Below are 20,702 nucleotides of genomic sequence, written 5' to 3'. Positions count from 1 at the left end.
TTGGGAGCAGGGGAGGGGCCAAGAAAAGCCACCACCTGGGTTTGTCACACCATATTTTCCCTTTGTGGGCAAAGCTCTGCTACACAGAACACAATGGCATGGGAGCACACGAAATGATGTTCTACTTAACACCTCTGGCATTTCCTGGTCACAAGTGGGACGGTACAGTTAAACAACTTAGAAGCGACAGAAAACCGTAAAGAAGAAAGCCGGAGGCTGGCCAACTGTGAGCAACCACGGCAGAAAGAAGAGCAGGCCCGAGTGTCTGCGCCCTCGAGCACGTCAGCGATGCTACTCTGTTAGAGAAGCAACCAGCTCCTGGAGGAACATGCGGTCACGATGAAGCGCTCTTTCCACAGGAACAGAACTGAGCGGACCCGCCCACAGCAAGCCCTGGGGTTACCCTAGCGTCCAGGACTTAATAATGTCACAAAAATCTGCCTGAAGGTTCAGAGAAGTGTAAAGGCTGGAAGGCAGAAGTGAAGCAATTTGGATTACTTATCCTGGCAAAGGGGAAGCTTAAGGTTGCTCTATTTTTTCAATAGGCAACAATAATCTGAGGAATAAGGTCTAGTTACTTGTATAATGATAATGAGTTGTTACTTCAAACTTGAAGTAGTGATTTATATAGTAGTCCATTGATAGTTATACCTGATGACTAATTATATTTATCACTACAGAATTATTTGCTACCCCAGACCTATTTATCAAGAGCTTACTATGTGCTAGACCACCGACATGGAGCTAATTGTTAAAACAGCTCTGATTGATAGGAACCACTACATCCTTATACAACAGGAAGCTGAAGGGCAGCTTGCATTACATTCCTTTGCAGGAGATAAACTATTCTCTGAACTAGGGTCGTTAGCTCCACCTCCACACTCTCTCCACTGCAACAAGTGGCCTTCAGGTATGAAAATGGCTTATGTTATATGTTCACCACAGGGACTTTTCACAAAGGCTCAGAGATGGACAAGAACGGGCTCATCCTCTAGACAAGCATACTTAAGAAAACTGTCATAAATGAAACTGCAAATATGAGAACAGGCTACTAAAGTATGTTTTCCATTTCTTTCTCATGAAATATCTTTTTTATTTTTTTTGAAATATCTTAAAAGGCATTAGGTAGCAAGTTTGAAAGCAAATAGTAACAGCACACACTTAAAAGACAATACATGCCAGGTGCTGTTACTGTGCTTTACAAATAGGAACTCATTTCTTCCTCACAACAATCACATGAAGTAGATAATATTATCATTGTAATTCTTCAGATAATGAAACTGAAGCACAAAGTACCTAAATAACTTGTCTACAGTCACACAGCTAGTAAGAGCTAGAATATGAGACCAGGTAGTATGGTTTCAGAATCCGAATTCTAATCCATACTGTCCCACAGGAAGCACTAACTAATCAAGAATTCCTCTCATCTGTATGAAGATGATCCAGAGTGTGACCTACATGGATGTGAAGCACTCTCTGATGTGATGTTCACATTCAATTTCTGACAAAAAAGCATAGTCCAAAGCCTTCAGCAACACTAATACAAAGGACAGTCTCCTGAAACTTCCAAATTCTAATACTGGCTAAACTCCTATTTACATGTGTCTTAAATCTATAAATACCTGTAAAACAGGTGTAAAAATTATATATTTTACTTGTGAATTGAGGAGAAAGAGGTACAACATGAGCTAGGTCTAAAAAACTAGTCTAGAGGATTAGTTTTGTTACTCTGGATTCCAACTTTGTATTGATGTTGATTATAATCTCCATTTGAAAGTTTCAGGTGGTCAAAAGCAGCAGAAGAAGAGGGAGACAGAGTTGGTGGTTGTATTCACCATACTGGAAACATGTCTCATTAAATTTTAAACATCTCTGCATTTAGTCAAAGACACACAAAGAAGTTTCATTTTACTGAGAAAAGGCATCTGTAGAAAGTATATGAAGAAAAGCATGAAGAAAAGCATGTGTCAAGATGTGCTCAGTATACTAATATGCATGGTTCTAAAGTTATAATTCAACAAATGGATTTTGGGGAAAACTGCACATTAATCCTAATTTATTTTTCATATGCAGATAAGAACAAAAAGGAAAAGAAGGCAATTTGATTATGTTGCTATGGAAAATAAATTATTCTCACATTAGGTAGATAGCAACAAATATCTCTTGACATCTCCAAGTAGAATGCAAGGTTAATTTGGTTTGATATTGTAAAGAAAAAATATCACATTAGGTCATAATATATAATTTGGCTCTTCTAGGGGCAGAAAACTTGAGAAGTGAAATGGACATTCCATATATAATTAGTTGATTAAAAAGATGATAGAATACAAGTAAGTACCTTAATATTTATAAAACACATAACTAGGACAAAGAAAACACTGTTTTAATTACAAAGTTTGAAAAATGCAAGTCATTTCCAATAAAGGTTCCAAATACATTTGAAATGTATTCCATTTTTTTTTGTCTTGGTTTTGTTTCTGCATTTTAAATTAGATATACCATATACTTTTCTAGTGGCAGCCAACTTTGTTTTTAGTTAAATACATGCAAGGTATTATTGGAAAGATATTCATCAATGAACCAGCTTACTATTTTCTAAAATTTATAAAAATCCTCATTCCAAATGATTATTGGTGTATATTCATTTCATGTTCAAATGGTTTTTTTTCTCACTGTATTTCACTTTCCTTAAATTTACACAGGTTCAACAGGGCTTTTAACATATTAGGACAATGTCCACAATCATTACATGCTATAAAATGGAAAGGACAATCTTCTATAAGAGAGAAATATATTTTTCAACAAAATGAAACTTAAACTTAAAAACACGTCTTGATTTCAAAAGTAGAAATCTTATTTTAATGTCCTAAGTTAAAGAGTATTATGGTTTTATTATTCTATGTGTTCAAAATAAGGAATTCAGGGTTCAGAGTTAATTCAGTAATTCAGGGTTTCTCTAAAAGTGGGATGAGAAACTATATACAGAACTTTGTACAAAATTTATTATTTAAGAATACTTGTATTGTCAACGTCCCCCCCCAGTTATATATTTATAATTTGGATGTTTTTCATAAAGCCAAACGTTAAGTAACAAGTCAAAATATTTTTAATATAGTAATTTATAGTAATTTTAATATATTGGCATAATTGGATTTTATTTTTTACCTTCAAAAATAATTGATATCTATGGACTAAATCAATATTGTAGTGATTGTTGTCAGGTGTGAGCTGTGCCTAAGCCTTCATCCATACCCTCCTATGCATATTTTCAAAGCAAATTTAATCTTGTCTGTTCAGATTATCTTTGGAACTCAAGTACAACAATAATGTATATTAATTATTTGGGAAGAAAGTCTGTTTATTATAATAATTCAAAGTTTATGTTCAATAGTTACATAAGCAGATTTAATCCTTGAAAGAGAAGGTAACCCTAGTAATTTACATTGTACATGTCATCTTCCAAAATCTGTGCTTAAACTGGGATATACTTCTTTTTGAACCAGAAAATCACCAATAGCTCCTTTTGACAGCACAAGTTCTAGGAAGAGTTTTAGGAGGAGTTAGATCAGGAAGGATACAATTTATAACACTGCAAGGGAGCACGCAGTACTGCCTACCAGTTTTAATAATTAGTATAGCCTATGATTTATGTTTGTCTAAATCAATATATTCATCTAAAATCTATGAGCACCAAGTGTCTTTCACTCCTAAATATCCAGAAAATAATTTTGTAAAATAATTTGATGAAGCAATTTATGGCTTTCATTCCAAAAAACCCCACCAAAATCTAAAAAGAACAGAGAGCCACAATAGGTGGTTCTACTGTACAAACATAACATCTGGAAGCAAACTCTTTGCATAAGTCAGCTATATAATAAATATAATAAAAATTTTGGAAGATTCTATTCTATGATAAAAAGATTTTAAATACAGAAAATGTTATAAATCTGATCAGAATGTCTGATTTAGGTTCCCCCAAACCTTCTCTTTAAAGTATTTTCTTAATCCCCATGTAGAATCAAATATTCCCTCCCTCTACTATGCACCCACCTTGAACGCATTATGTACTCATTACTTTCTTGTCTGTTTCCCTCTGCTAGACTTTTGGTCCCTTGATGGCTAGTATCATATTCTATAGGTCATTGGGTTCCCATTTCCTAGCACAGAGCCTGCCATATAACGGGAACTTGATACATTTTTTTTAACTTGATACATTTTAATTGGGAAAGTGAAAATCCACTTTTAGATCCTATTCTAAGCAGTTCCAACAGATACTGTTTTTGTAAAGTACAGATAATGACTCTTGACACCAGTAAGCAAATAAAAATCTTACCTATTTCTTTAAGTAAGTTTTCATATGATTGGCATGGATTTATATGCATAAATATACATATACAGAGCATACATACAGCTCTATATCCAGAGTCAGCTAACTACATCCCACATGCCAAATCTTCCCCATGGCCTGTTTCTGTATAGCCTGTGAGCTATGAATGGCTTTTACATTTTTCAATAGTTGGAGAATATCAAAAGGAGCATATCTATAACGTGAAAATTTTGTAAAATTCAAATTTCATTGTTCATAGATCAAGTTTAATTTTAACACAGCCAAGGTCATTGTCCATGACTGTTTTTGTGGAACAAAGCAGAACTGAATAGTTACAACAGAGACCATATAACCTGCAAAGCCTAAAATATTTACTATCTGACTCTTTACCAAAAAAGTCTGTTAACTACTGATCTATATGGTAGGATATGATTGCAATTTATTTCACTTTTATTGACAGTTCTACATTTTAACAATTTTATAAGCAACAAAAATTTGAAAGAAAAATTAGTTTCCAATATAAATCTCCAGATGTAATTATATAATTAGGACTAAGGTGTTGAAACACTTTAAATAACTTGAAGGAAAAAATGTAATATTATAGAGTACCAATGCAATATGTCAGGTGATACCATGAATTTGTTCATATTAGTTAAAACTATATAATTAAAATCCTTTTGAAATCTCTAAATTAATGGAAAGATTTTCAAAAGCACTAAATTAGCTTTTGCTTTTTCCTTTTATTATAATAATAAACAATAAAACCCAGAATTAAAAATAAAACAGTTTACTGTCAATGGGACAGAGATGCACCAAATCCTTAAGTGTGTGTGATGAGCACCCAACATACACCCATAACAAACACCCCAAAGTCATTAAAATTCATAAATTCACAAATTTCATATCAATATGTCACTAGACTACATTGTTAATATCAAAGTATACCTAACATTTTATTACTAAAGTTTGCCTTCTTTGGCCAGTTTGAACATTCTAAGTGCAGAAAAATATTTAATACGACCTAACATTGGAGAGTCTTTTAACATGTGCATGTTTTCATTTTTCTTAAAAACTACTGCCTAATTATTGAATTACTAATTAGATAAAGGGAAATAGATTGGTTTTTACTGGCAGACAATTTGTACACACTGTTTAAGACAAAAGCTTTGGCAGGGAAATAATATTATCCTCCTTTTATGGAAAGAGATTAAGGCTCAGAGAGGTTAAGTAATTTGCTCAAGGTGACACAGCTTGTAAGTGTGTTCCTCCTAACATACAGGTCTTTTTTTCCCCACATGGCCATGTGACTCTTAACACTAACACTAAAAACTAGGAAAATCTGATGCTTAACACTTAGAAAAATGTTTCTGGTTGAGATTAGATCTAAATTACTAAATACTGATTGTGCATATTGACTATGGTAAAGGTGCCCATGCTACAAGAATATTTTAGAATAGAGCAATAGCCAGTGAGCTAAAAATGTGTTTTTACAAACAAAATGTTTTAAAAGAAAAAAAGATCAAAACTAGAATATTTTGTGGCATGATAATTATGAGATTTAAATAATGAGACCCATAAATAAGGTTTATTGGAACCTGATGAATCTCATTCATTTATGCACTGTCTATGGCTGCTTTTGAGTTATAGCAACAGAGCTGAGTAGATGAGACAGACATGGTATGCTCTATAAAGGTTAAAATATCTACTATCTGGCTCTTTACAGAAAAAGACCTCTGAGTTAGAATTAAGAGAAACTAAACTCTAACAATACATTTTTAAAGTATGAAATGTATTTTTTGAGTGTGGAACTGAAGAACACTTCATGCCAAAACTATAAAAAACATAAATAAAGGGTATAATGGAGTATTCTTCAGTCACTGGCCATATTTTTTAACTTAATCTGAGATACAGTAAGACCCAGCCAAACTGCCTATCCTAACTGCTCTCTTGTAATGCACATTTCCAACAGGTAGGGAGGTCTTTTTAATCTTAATATTGGGTGATTCCATGTTAGTGTTATAGTTTTGCTTTTATTTTTTAATTCTGATATTGTACTAACTTTTGATTTAGAAAAAAAGAAATTTATGGGGCACCTGGATGGCCCAATCAGTTGACTGTCCAGCTCTTGGTTTCAGCTCAGGTCATGGTCTTATGGTCCTGAGACTGAGCCCCACATTGGGCTCTGTGCTTAACGGGGAGTCTACTAGAGGATCCTCCCTCCTTTTTGCCCCTCCTCCCACTCACTTTAATAAATAAACCTTAAAAAAAAGAAAGTTTTTTTTACACTTTTATATATTTTATGATTATGAATGCAGTAATTATCTATAGTTCAAAGTATTTTAAAAAAAGTATTTTAAGAGTTAATATTGATTTAAAAATTTAAATATATAGCTTTCACACTGATAATTCTTTAAATGAAGGACTTTTCAATGTTTATATTTACTTTAGGCACTTTAACTGGAATATTTATTGAAGTCCATAAAATCGCAGATATATTTTTGCCATGTTAAGAATTTAAATTAAGACCGTCTGTAGATTATGGAGATGACTGAGTTTTTATGGATGTACAATCTGTTCCACCTGCTCTTATTGATATGGCCACTGTTCTGAATTAACCACTTAAAGGACATATAGTTAGAAAAACAACAGGTGCATCTGTTGGTGCAACATTGTAAGAAAATTTAAGAAAAAATACTAGTGATCTGAGGAATTGAAGATTAGAATACTAGTTGGTAAGAAAAAAACATAGTCAGTGGTTATCTATAAGCAACAAAAAGTCATGTTTATTTCTCCTTTTTCTTTACAAGTACTTCACACAGAAAAGGAAATATTCTGCAAACAGAAATAGCAACGGAAAGGAAACCAGGAGGGCAATACCACACACCCAAACACATGCAGTGTACCATCGTCTCTCATACTTGTTGCGGAAGAGGGAGTGTTGCAACTCAGCAACCAGTCTGCAGTATTTAAAACAGTCATGTTGTCCCCTGAGAACAGGAACAGTATAAGGGTTCATTGTCGGAATGCCTGCTTAGTGTACATGAATAGTCTTCAATGCTTGCACTGGTTCCTGACCTTTGAGCCAGAATGATAACTGCACTGTATGACTTTTACACTTTATCAGGTTTGTTTTAGTTCAGTTAAACACATTTACATGATGATTAGTGAACTCTAAGGTTTGATTTCAGAGTTTTAAAAAATCTTATTATATGTACCCAAGTTCAAGTTTAAATATGTTCTTATACCAGAAATCATTACTAAACAATCTTACAAATTTGCAACCCTATAATTAATTAGCTAAAATTATAAGATGCATGTTTAGAGACAAATGAAAATTATAAACAAGGAAATGTTAATCTACAAAGGGTTTGGTGTAAAACATTATTAAATACAGGCAAATTGCAATGCACACAACCTTGCAAAATATTTTAGACTGCATAGTTATGTTAAAATGAATGGAAAGAGGTGTATTGATTTCATAAATACTCATTGAAAATTTAAAAGAAAATATGATGTGGCAAATGTTGTTATCTAATAATATGATTAGTTTATAAATTTAAAAAAATAATATAATTTTTCTTTTATGGACTAAAAATGATGGTGAATAATTTAAAAAGTAGCTTACACATAATACGTGTATATATGTTATCTATATATATGCTGATGCAAAAATAAGACCATATCTTTTGATAGCTGAATGCCTTTTATAAAATCAGTAGGGCAGAATATTTGAAATAACGGTTACTGTTACCATATGCTGAGGCATAATTATAGGTTAATCAAATGAGAAAGTATCTGAAAAATACTTTCTCATTTTAAATACATTAGGTATTACTCTCTTTGAAAAGAAAATGCAGCAGACAAATATTTTTCTATTCTTAAATTTCATTTAAGAAAACATGTTTTGAAGAATAATTTCGGGTAGTCTTTTTCCTGAAATTCAAAATAAAACCAAAAACTAGTATGATTTCTTCTTTCTCTTTCTCTCACACACACAAGATCAGAGTGCAAATCCTTTTGGCCACATATTCTAAATTTTTTCGAATATTTACAGGGGCAAATACAAAAAGGAAGCTTTGCTAAAACCCTTCAAAATGCTCTTCAGGGATATCTATTCTTTCTGAATTTTTCCAGCTATAGAGGAGGTACAAAAGTTTAAAGAAAATCAACAGAATAATAGACAGTCTTTAGCCATATATTCCCTGACTATAATGCTGATTGTGTTATTGCTAATAAGGAATTTATTTATTAGCAGATCCTAACGTAATTATAGCAAACATTGGAATGTGATTCCAGCTGTCTCTGGGGTGGTATACTTACCTCCTGTTCCATTTGTGGTGACAGATGTGCTACTGAGATTTGCCTTCTCCAGTTTGGAGCTACCAGGAGTATCACCACTTCCAACAAGAGGATGAGGACTTGCAAGGTCCTGCATTTCCATAGACCTGTAAGAGCAGGAAACAGGAGAGCAAAAGCTGAAATTTCAGCAATAATTTCTTTAAAAACTACATGTATTATTCTACTGGGCACATATGCGATCTCACAGTAAGAATTGAGACCAATAGCTAAGACTTTTTTGTTAATTAGATGAACATGACAGTCCATTAAAAATTAATAAATAAATAAAGCTTCCATAGTAGTTTAGCCTCATAATTTGTAATCTTATAACTACCTCTATAATAAAGTACAGAAGAGAGCCAATTCTGTTATCTTAGCATTTAGTTGATATGGATACCCTCCCTCCTACATTGACCATCTCTGTTATAAAGATGTGGAAACGCTGAAAATATTTAACACCTAAAATTTGATATCCTCAGCCACCAGTAATAAAGAAATTAATAGCTAGAAATAAAGTATAAACTCAAAGGTAGAACAGAAACTTCTAGCTGACCTTGTAGAACCAGAGCTGAAAACTGAGCCTAAGGACTGAGGGCTGGAGTTTAATATCTATTTAGGAATAGAACGTTTGACTTAAGTCTGTTTCAGGGAATGTGCTAGAATTGAGACCCTAAATAAAACTGAGACTCTTCAAAGGCTGACTCTTTTTTGGAAACAGAAACTAGAAAAGCAGAAATTCGCAGTGGACCAAAAAAGCCACACATGCTTCAATGAAAGAAGGAAAACACACAAGATAAAAATTGAGAGAATTTATCACCAACAAGCTATCCTTTAAAAAATACTGAAGAAAGACCTTCTGCCAAAAGTAAGGATACCAAATGAAAACTCAGAGCTACAAGGAGGAATGAAGAGTGACAGAAACATAAATATATAAGCAAATACAAAGGTTATCTTTTGTTTTTCTTTTAATTCACAAAAGAATGCTAATTGAAGCAAAAAAAAAAAAAAGCCCACAAGATTGTATCATGAAACTTACAATATGATATAGGAGTAAAATATACGTCAATAGCACAAAAAATACTGGGGCAAAATTATATTCTTCTAAGGTTCTTTCATTTGGTATGAGGTGTTATGACATACTTGGAGAAGATATTTAAGATACATCAAATAATATCTAACATTAAATATTAATAAAATCCTAATAGATACAACAAAACATCAATAGAAAAATTAAAATAAAACATTTAAAAAATTGGGTTATCCGGATCCCTGGGTGGCGCAGCGGTTTGGCGCCTGCCTTTGGCCCAGGGCGCGATCCTGGAGACCCGGGATCGAATCCCACATCGGGCTCCCGGTGCATGGAGCCTGCTTCTCCCTCTGCCTGTGTCTCTGCCTCTCTCTCTCTCTGTGACTATCATGAATAAATAAATAAAATCTTAAAAAAAAAAATTTGGGTTATCCCTAAAGATCAGGAAATGAGAAAGGAAAAAACATATGTGAAAAATAGAAAACCTGTAGCAAGACAGCATACTCAAACCTCACTATATCAATGATTATAGTAAATATCAACAGACTAAACATTCCAATGAAGAGCCAAAGATTGTTAGATTGGATCAAACAACCGTAGTCCAATTAGGGATCTACAAGAGAAGTACTTTTTAATACAGACATACTCTGATACTATGGTGTACTGCGCAGAAATATTCATTTTTTTAAGATTTTAAAATTTATTTATTCATGAGAACCACAGAGAGAGGCAGAGACATAGCAGAAGGAGAAGCAGGCTCCGCGCCAGGAGCCCAATGTGGGACTTGATCCCTGGACCATGGGATCACGCTCTAAGCTGAAGGCAGATGTTCAACCACTGAGCCACCTAGATGTCCCAGAAGAATTCATTCTTATAGCTGCTGGGAGTATAAGGAACTGGCACTTCTCAACTAAAGTCCTTCCCAAGACTTGTCCTGAACTAAAGAGAGTCATTTTGCCCTAAATCACACCCTTTCTGAGGTTAGCCCTCAGCTACTGACTGGTGATGAAGGGATATAAAAGTATTACCTGCCCTGAAGGTCACTTGAATCTAGAGTGGCCGTAAGATCAACTGAGACATTTGTTGCAACTGCATTGAAGACCAGAGTCTTTCAGTGTAATCATGCTTCTATCATCCCCCCAAAGGTCTTACTACTGAAAGCACAACCCATTAAACTCCTGGAACATAAATCTCCATGTTAGAGTCTGCTTCCTAGGAACTTGAGCAGTGATAAGACATAAGTAGGTTCAGGGTTAAAGGACAGAAAACAGTATAACATGTAAATAATAAATGTTAGAGAAGTGTTTTGGCTATTATCACAAAATGAAGAGTATTACCAGATACAAAGAGATAATTAAGAAAAAGAGAGAAACAATAAATTCTTCAGGAGGATATAACAATCCTAGCATGCGTCTCCTAGCCAAGCTTTAAAATATATAAAGCAAAAACTAACAGAATTAAAGGAAGAAACTGACTAGTAGTCCATGGTCATACTTGGAGCTTTTGTAACATTTTCTCCACAATAGCCAATTGCAAAAGTCATCAACATGCTATAATTGATGGTTATAGTATACTAACACCCAATAATTATAGAATACACATTATTTTCAGGTGCACATGGAATGCCACCAGATGGACTATAAGGTAGAGCATAAAATAAGTATCATTAGATTTTAAATTAAACCTTAAAGAGTAGAGTATCTAGCTATATTGTATTAAACTAGAAAGCAATGATAGTAAAATACATGAAATAATCATTAACACTTGAAAATTAAGCACCATAATTCTAAGTTACCTATGAGTCAAAGAAGAAATCACCAATGAATTTAGAAAATAATTAGGACAAAATACTAATGAAAACACATCAAATTACCCACACATAGTCAACTGATCTATGACAAAGTAGCAGACAATACAATGGAGCAAAGACAGTTTCTCCAACAAACGGTGCTGGAAAAACTAGACATCCACAATGCAAAAAATAATAATAATAATAAGTTTAGACAGAGGCCCTATACCCTTCACAAAAACTAAGTCAAAATTGATCACAGACCAACATATAAAATGCAAAACTATAAAACTCTCAGAATATAAGAAAAGGCCCAGATGACCTTGGGCATGACTTTGAGTTTTATTAAATCAATTAAATCTTTAAATGTATTTAAAACTACACCACCAAAGATAGAATCCATGAAAAAAAAAAAAAGTACTAGTAAGCTGGGCTTCATTAAAATTAAAAACCTGGGATCCCTGGGTGGCGCAGTGGTTTGGCGCCTGCCTTTGGCCCAGGGCGCGATCCTGGAGACCCGGGATCGAATCCCACATCGGGCTCCCGGTGCATGGAGCCTGCTTCTCCTTCTGCCTGTGTCTCTGCCTCTCTCTCTCTCTCTCTCTGTGTGTGACTATCATAAATAAATAAAAATTATAAAAAAATTAAAAACCTCTCTTCAAAAGTCAGTATCAGGAGAACTCAAAGACAAACCACAGACTGGAAGAAGATATCTGCAACAGACACATCTGATAAAAGATTGCTATCCAAAATACATAAATAACTCTTAAAACTGGGCAGCCTCGGTGGTGCAGTGGTTTAGCGCCGCCTGCAGCCTGGGGTGTGATCCTGGAGACCTGGGATCAAGTCCCACGTTGGGCTCCCTGCATGGAGCCTGCTTCTCCCTCTGCCTGTGTCTCTGCCTCTTTCTCTCTCTGTGTCTCTCATGAATAAATAAATAAAATCTTAAAAAAAAAAGAACTCTTAAAACTGAACAATAAGAGAAAAACAACTGCTTAAGAAATGGGCCAAACATTTCAATAGACACTTCACCCAAAGAAGATATATAGGTGTCAAATAAGCATATAAAAAGAGAGTTCACATCACATGTCATCAAGGAAATGCAAGTTAAAACAATAAGATAACACTTCACTATTCACTAGAATGGCCAAAATCTGTAATACTGACAATATCAAATTCTGGCAAGGATATGGAGCAACAGGAACTCTCATACTTTGCTGGTAGAAATACAAAATGGTATACATACTTTGGAAGATAGTTTGGCAGTCACTTATAAAACTAAGCTAAATATATTCTACTATACAGAGTCAATGGGCCATTACTCAGTGTTAAAAACAAATGTCCCTTCCAGCCATGAAAGTACATGAAGGAGTCTTCACTGCATATTACTAAGTGAATAGCCAATCTGAAAAGTCATACATATTGTATGATTCCAATTATATGATATTCTAGAAAAGCAAAACTATCTTGCTGAGGTAGAGATGAGGCAAGGATAAACAGGAGTATAGAAAATTTTAGGACAGTGAACATACTCTATATGGTATTGTAATGAAAGATATATGTCATTATACATTGTCCAAACCCATTGCATATACAATACCAAGAGCCAACCCTGAAGTAAACTACAGACTTACAAATATAATGATGAGTCAGTGTAGGTTCATCCCTGGTAATAAATGCACTGTTCTGGTGAGTAATAACAATGGAGCCGGCTATACATGTGTTGGAGCAGAGGATGTATTGGAAATCTCTGTACCCTCCTCTCAGCTGTGCTATGAACTTTAATTGATCAAAAACTAAAGTCTTTAAAACAAAAAAATGACTTCATATCAATATTTTTATATGCAAATAAAGCAGTGGCTAATGAGCAATTAGCTCATTATCTTTATATATAGCAATTTAGATCTTTAAGTGATACTAGAAAAGGAAAAGGGTTTAAAATCTGTGATCTAAGTTTCTACCCTAATAAACCAGTGAAAGAAAAAAAAAAAATTAGGGCAGCCCCAGTGGCGCAGCGGTTTAGCGCTGCCTGCAGCCCAGGGAGTGATCCTGGAGACCCTGGATCGAGTCCCACATCAGGCTCTCTGTATGATGCCTGCTTCTCCCTCTGCCTGTGTCTCTGCCTCTCTCTCTCTCTCTGTCTCTATGAATAAATAAATAAAATCTTAAAAAAAAAGAAAAAAAGTTAAACCCATAGTAAATGAAAGAAAGGAAACAAGAAAGAGTGTAAATCATTGAAATATAAAATCTGAGTAATAGAGACAATTTACAAATCCAGAAGATCAGTAGAGATACTAAAAATATTTAAAAGGATGATAAGGAAATATGAACAATCTTATGCCAAAGCATTCATAATTTAGATTAAATCAGTAAACTTATTAAAAGACACAACCCATGAAACAGATCCAATTAAAAAAAGGAAATCCAAATGGTCCTATATCAATTAAAGAAATTAAATTCATAATTAAACACTTTCCCCCAAAAGAATCCTAAAACAAACAAATAAAAAACCAATTCCAGGGCCATATGGTTTTCTTAGTGAATTCTAATAGGGAAAAATAACAATCTTTTATAAATTCTTTCAAAAAACAGGAGGGAACACATTTCACTACATTGTATGAGAAAAGGATTACTCTCATCTAAACCTGACAAATAATTTCTCTAAAAAATTGTGGATCTGTATTTCTCATTAATATAGATGAAAAAATTTAACAAAATATCAAGTAAAATACAGCAACAAAAAGCTACTATGTAAAGACCAAGTGTGCTTTATCCCAAGAATTCAAAGTTTAACATCTGAAAATCAAACAATGCAATTCAATATATTAACAGATTATTATTTCAATGAGTACAAGAAAAAACATTTGACAATATTCATCATCCATTCTTGATACAAACTCTCAGCAAACTAGAAAAGAAGTACTCCCCTCACATCTAGTAAAAGTCATTCTGGAAAAATCTATAGCTTAAATCATATTTAATGACAAAATATTGAATTATTTCTCCCTAAGATCAAAACCAAGCAAGGATATCTGTTTTTCCCATTTCAATACATTTTATTGGTAATCTTAGCCAGTATAAGAGGACAAAAATAAATAAATAAAAGGGGTAAAGTTTAGAAAGAAAAAAAATTCTGCTATTCACAGGTAACAATTATTCATGTAGAAAAAAACCTGAGAAATCCATAAAAACAAAACAATGAAAAATACTAGAATGAATGAGTGAATTTACTAAATTATAGGTACAAGGCCTTGTCAGTACCAAATCGAAACATGAACCAAAAATATCTGAAAGTTCAGTCAATGCTGTTCCAATTCAAATACTGAAATATCAAAATGATGGTTGTTCAGAGATTTGAAGTTCCCTTACTGCTCAACTCTTAGGAAGAATCTAAAATGTTCACACCCTCATCTTAACCACTAGTCAGAGCCAAGGATTTAGACTTTGGGGGGAAATAAACACAACAAAACAAATGCTATGCTTCAGTTTCTTTATTTTTATTTTTAAAATATTTTTATTTATTTATTCATGAGAGACACAGAGAGAGAGAGAGAGAGAGAGGGGCAGAAACACAGGTAGAAGGAGAAGCAGATTCCATGCAGGGAGCCTGGTGTGGGACTTGATTCCGGGGCTCCAGGATCATGCCCTAGGCTGAAGGCAGGCGTTAAAGCACTGAGCCATCCAGGGATCCCCTTATGCTTCAGTTTCAACAGAGTTTTTGTATATAATGTTCATAATATCATAAATATTTTGTCATAACAAGCATGAAAATGTGAACTGTATTAGAGAGAAAATGCAGTAAAATTGATACAGATTTTAAAATTATCAGACAAGGATTTAAAAATTATTGTGAGTATATTAAATAATTTACAGGAAAAGATACATTCCCACACAAGATGTGTGTGCATATATATATTTCACATATATACCTATATATGTCCCATATATATTTATATATACACATATAATACATTTATGTATATAATATGTATATAGTCATATACATATAATACATATGTATATAATATGTACATATAATAAAGATACATGTATATATGTATTGCATATAGAAAAGAAATGGAAACTAAAAAATGAAAATTTTAGAAAAAAATTACAATATATTAAAAATATTCTTTGGATAGATTTAACAGATTAGACACTGGAAAAGAAAGAATCAGTAAATCTGAAGCTGGGCCATTAGAAATTGCACAAACTGGAATAGCAAGACAAAAATGGGGGAATGGGGAATTAATTTAAGTAACCTGTGCAATATTATCAGGAAGCAAGAAAGAGAATGAAAGAATAATACTGAAATAAGTAATGGCCAAAATTTTTCCAAATGTGATGAAACACCAACCCATAGATCCTTGAAATACAATGAACAAATGAGAAAAGGGAAAAGAAAACCATACTAGGCACATTATAGCCAAATTCTGAAAACTGCATAAGTAGAAAGCTTTACAGCAACCAGATTTTAAAAAGAAGGAAATAGTAGTATTCCCCCCAAAAAAACTATTATTTGTAGCACACTCCTGGGAACAGGCTTAATTATAGAAAATAATGAATGCTCAGAACTTTATTATCTCCTACTGGACCCACCCAATATATTTTTAATGTAACAGATCAAAAAAATTAATGATTGCTTATTATATGCAAAGCACTGTCACAGTTGTTAGGATTGCTGAGTGAAGACATGGCCCTACCCTCCAGGAGTTTATGATCTAAGTAAGAAGGCAGATCTTGTGCAAAGAAAATTAAAGTACATCAAATATCCACTGAATGGAACAGAGATCAACATGAACTCAGAGTATGGAAAATTTCCTCAGAAACTATTATCTGGATTTTGATTATTTCAAAGGGATTCTGGGGGAAGCATCTGGTTAGTGGTACTGCTGGAGCTGCAAGGTAGTATATGAGCTCAGAGCCAATTTAGACCACATGCAAGATGAAGCAGCAAGGAAAATTAGGAATGAAGTGATGGAGCATACACTGAAGAAAGGAATAAAACTATGTTGCTCCTTTAAAACAAAACAAAAATAGCCTTGGTATTTTACATTCCAGTTTCCAGGAAACCAAACTGCAATGATCTGAATCTTTACAATAATTCCCCTTAGCTTGAATTCACTTCAGTGGGTTGATATTCCTTAAAGTTAAAAGAGCCTTTTGAGAATAGATGTGCATTATCACCACAAACTATATAGCAAGAATATTCCTGTACTTCTTTCTGCACGTTCTGTAATTCTGAAACTTCAGATTCCTTTTAAGTCTGCTTTATACAAAACAGAATATACAAAATATAAAATTTACCATAGACTCTAACAGCAGAAAATGATTAACGGTACCAGTTTTTACTAAGTACACAGAGGATGACACATTCTATGCCTGGCACTTCATATATATTCTCTCCTTTAATATTTACAGTAACATGCTGATATGCATTTTACTTCCCATATTTTATAGGTGAAGCAACTGAGGGTTACAGAGGATGCACAGCATGCCCAAGATCATGTAGGTAGAGAAAGTAGCCCCAGAATTGACCTCATGTCTATCTGATGGCACAGTCCAACTTCTTTCTGTCACACACTGCAGGCTTCCCATTTTTTAAAAAAAGATTTTCTTTATTTATTCATGAGAGACACAGGCAGAAGCAAGGTCCATGCAGGAAACCTGATGCGGGACTTGATCCTAGGACTCCGGGATCACGCCCTGAGCCATAGGCAGATGGGCTCAACCGCTGAGCCACCCAGGCGTCGCCAGGCTTCCCATTTTTTAAAGTGACTTTGATTCTGTTACACTGTGAAACTACAATCAGGAATGCAGAATCCTTGGGACCCCTGGGTGGCGCTGCGGTTTAGCGCCTGCCTTTGGCCCAGGGCGCGATCCTGGAGACCCGGGATCGAACCCCACGTTGGGCTCCCGGTGCATGGAGCCTGCTTCTCCCTCTGCCTGTGTCTCTGCCTCTCTCTCTCTCTGTGTGACTATCATAAATAAATAAAAATTTTAAAAAAAAGGAAAGCAGAATCCTGCAATAAAGTCTTTTGAATACTTTTCAAAAATGACTAAAGTCAATACAAGCATTTACTCTGCCAAATCTATACTAGTTATTACCATACTTAAAGATGACCCTTGGGGTGTCTGGGTGGCTCAGGTCCTGATCCCAGTATCCTGGGATTGAGCTCAGGTGGAGCTTGTTTCTCCCTCTCCCTCTGTGGCTCTCCCTGCTCATTCCCCACCCCCCTAAAATATATAAAATCTTAAAAAAAAAAGAGAGAGAGATGACCTTCTTTACCACTCAGGATGCCTGTTTCAACCCCTTTTTAGTGGTCCTTATGTCATAAGGCCATGTGAAGACTATTATCAATCTGGACAATATGAAAACATGACCTTATCCATAAACACAAAAACTCAACTAAAAAATAAAGGATTGTAGGTCACCTGCAACTAGTTTCTTGGTTCTTTTCTGAAATTATTCTGTAACATAGATGGAATTTATTTCTAACAGGCTGAAATATCCTCTTGAAACCCAAGGAAGAGCAAGCTTTATATTTGTGTATTTCAGAGTCTACTCTAACTCAGAAACCATAATTATTCTTCTGCACAGATGCTGGTAATGGTCACATGCCTGTGCATTCAAAGGCTGAGAGTCTATCAATCCTTCATAACCCAAGAAATGCAAAAGCATCCAATACTTTCAAGGACGTTCACTCTCGTACCTTACCAGCTTCTTCTCTTTGCATAAAGTAGATGGTATGTGTATATGGCTCTATCTCTCACGCTGTCTGAGTCAATATTCAAAGCACAAGAATGAATTTAAGGAAACAGTTTCCAGGGAGGAAATTGAAGCAGTCATCAAAAACCTCCCAAGACACAAAAGTCCAGGGCCAGATGGCTTCCCAGGGGAATTCTATCAAACATTTAGAGAAGAAACATTACCTATTCTACTAAAGCTGTTTGGAAAGATAGAAAGAGATGGAGTACTTCCAAATTCGTTCTATGAGGCCAGCATCACCTTAATTCCAAAACCAGACAAAGACCCCACCAAAAAGGAGAATTACAGACCAATATCTCTGATGAACATGGATGCAAAAATTCTCAACAAGATACTAGCCAATAAGATCCAACAGTACATTAAGAAAATTATTCACCATGACCAAGTAGGATTAATCCCCGGGACACAAGGCTGGTTCAACACTCATAAAACAATCAATGTGATTCATCATACCAGCAAGAGAAAAACCAAGAACCATATGATCCTCTCATTAGATGCAGAGAAAGCATTTGACAAAATACAGCATCCATTCCTGATCAAAACTCTTCAGAGTGTAGGGATAGAGGGAACATTCCTCAACATCTTAAAAGCCATCTACGAAAAGCCCACAGCAAATATCATTCTCAATGGGGAAGCACTGAGAGCCTTTCCCCTAAGATCAGGAATAAGACAGGGATGTCCACTCTCACCACTGCTATTCAACATAGTACTGGAAGTCCTAGCTTCAGCAATCAGACAACAAAAAGACATTAAAGGCATTCAAATTGGCAAAGAAGTCAAACTCTCCCTCTTTGCCGATGACATGATACTCTACATAGAAAACCCAAAAGCCTCCACCCCAAGATTGCTAGAACTCATACAGCAATGTGACAGCGTGGCAGGATACAAAATCAATGCCCAGAAGTCAGTGGCATTTCTATACACTAACAATGAGACTGAAGAAAGAGAAATTAAGGAGTCAATCCCATTTACAATTGCATCCAAAAGCATAAGATACCTAGGAATAAACCTAACCAAAGAGGTAAAGGATCTACACCCTAAAAACTATAGAACACTTCTGAAAGAAATTGAGGAAGACACAAAGAGATGGAAAAATATTCCATGCTCATGGATTGGCAGAATTAATATTGTGAAAATGTCAATGTTACCCAGGGCAATATACACGTTTAATGCAATCCCTATCAAAATACCATGGACTATCTTCAGAGAGTTAGAACAAATTATTTTAAGATTTGTGTGGAATCAGAAAAGTCCCCGAAGAGCCAGGGGAATTTTAAAAAAGAAAACCATATCTGGAGGCATCACAATGCCAGATTTCAGGTTGTACTACAAAGCTGTGGTCATCAAGACAGCTGGTACTGGCACAAAAACAGACACATAGATCAATGGAACATAACAGAGAACCCAGAAGTGGACCCTGAACTTTATGGTCAACTAATATTCGATAAAGGAGGAAAGACTATCCATTGGAAGAAAGACAGTCTCTTCAATAAATGGTGCTGGGAAAATTGGACATCCACATGCAGAAGAATGAAACTAGACCACTCTCTTTCACCATATACAAAGATAAACTCAAAATGGATGAAAGATCTAAATGTGAGACAAGATTCCATCAAAATCCTAGAGGAGAACACAGGCAACACCCTTTTTGAACTCGGCCACAGTAACTTCTTGCAAGATACATCCACGAAGGCAAAAGAAACAAAAGCAAAAATGAACTATTGGGACTTCATCAAGATAAGAAGCTTTTGCACAGCAAAGGATACAGTCAACAAACTCAAAGACAACCTACAGAATGGGAGAAGATATTTGCAAATGACATATCAGATAAAGGGCTAGTTTCCAAGATCCATAAAGAACTTATTAAACTCAACACCGAAGAAACAAACAATCCAGTCATGAAATGGGCAAAAGACATGCACAGAAATCTCACAGAGGAAGACATAGACATGGCCAACACGCACATGAGAAAATGCTCTGCATCACTTGCCATCAGGGAAATACAAAATCAAAACCACAATGAGATACCACCTCATACCAGTGAGAATGGGGAAAATTAATAAGGCAGGAAACAACAAATGTTGGAGAGGATGCGGAGAAAAGGGAACCCTCTTACACTGTTGGTGGGAATGTGAACTGGTGCAGCCACTCTGGAAAACTGTGTGGAGGTTCCTCAAAGAGTTAAAAATAGACCTGCCCTACGACCCAGCAATTGCACTGCTGGGGATTTACCCCAAAGATACAGATGCAATGAAACGCCGGGACACCTGCACCCCGATGTTTCTAGCAGCAATGTCCACAATAGCCAAACTGTGGAAGGAGCCTCGGTGTCCATCGAAAGATGAGTGGATAAAGAAGATGTGGTTTATGTATACAATGGAATATTACTCAGCCATTAGAAACGACAAATACCCACCATTTGCTTCAACGTGGATGGAACTGGAGGGTATTA

At 35.0% G+C, this 20,702-nt stretch overlaps 1 protein-coding gene across 9 annotated transcripts in view; it reads right to left on the bottom strand.

The window, feature by feature from the left end:
* The window catches only part of EYA4 (EYA transcriptional coactivator and phosphatase 4), a 306,395-nt gene that overhangs the window by 59,578 nt on the left and 226,115 nt on the right, over positions 1–20,702 (bottom strand). For 6 of the 9 annotated variants that reach the window (XM_035707881.2, XM_035707879.2, XM_025422307.3 and 3 more), the window contains exons 4-5: positions 8,648–8,772; positions 7,246–7,314 (exon numbers count right to left, since the gene is read on the bottom strand). In XM_035707881.2, coding sequence (XP_035563774.1) covers positions 7,246–7,314; positions 8,648–8,772 — 194 coding nt within the window. The remainder of the gene's footprint in view (positions 1–7,245; positions 7,315–8,647; positions 8,773–20,702) is intronic. The other 3 variants (XM_035707897.2, XM_025422315.3, XM_025422316.3) reach the window with 1 other exon arrangement.

Source organism: Canis lupus, chromosome 1 (assembly GCF_003254725.2).
Source record: "Canis lupus dingo isolate Sandy chromosome 1, ASM325472v2, whole genome shotgun sequence".
In the NCBI taxonomy this organism is placed as follows: Eukaryota; Metazoa; Chordata; class Mammalia; order Carnivora; family Canidae; genus Canis; species Canis lupus.
Note: the sequence above shows the minus strand (reverse complement) of the source record. Positions and strands in the feature narration are given on the sequence as shown.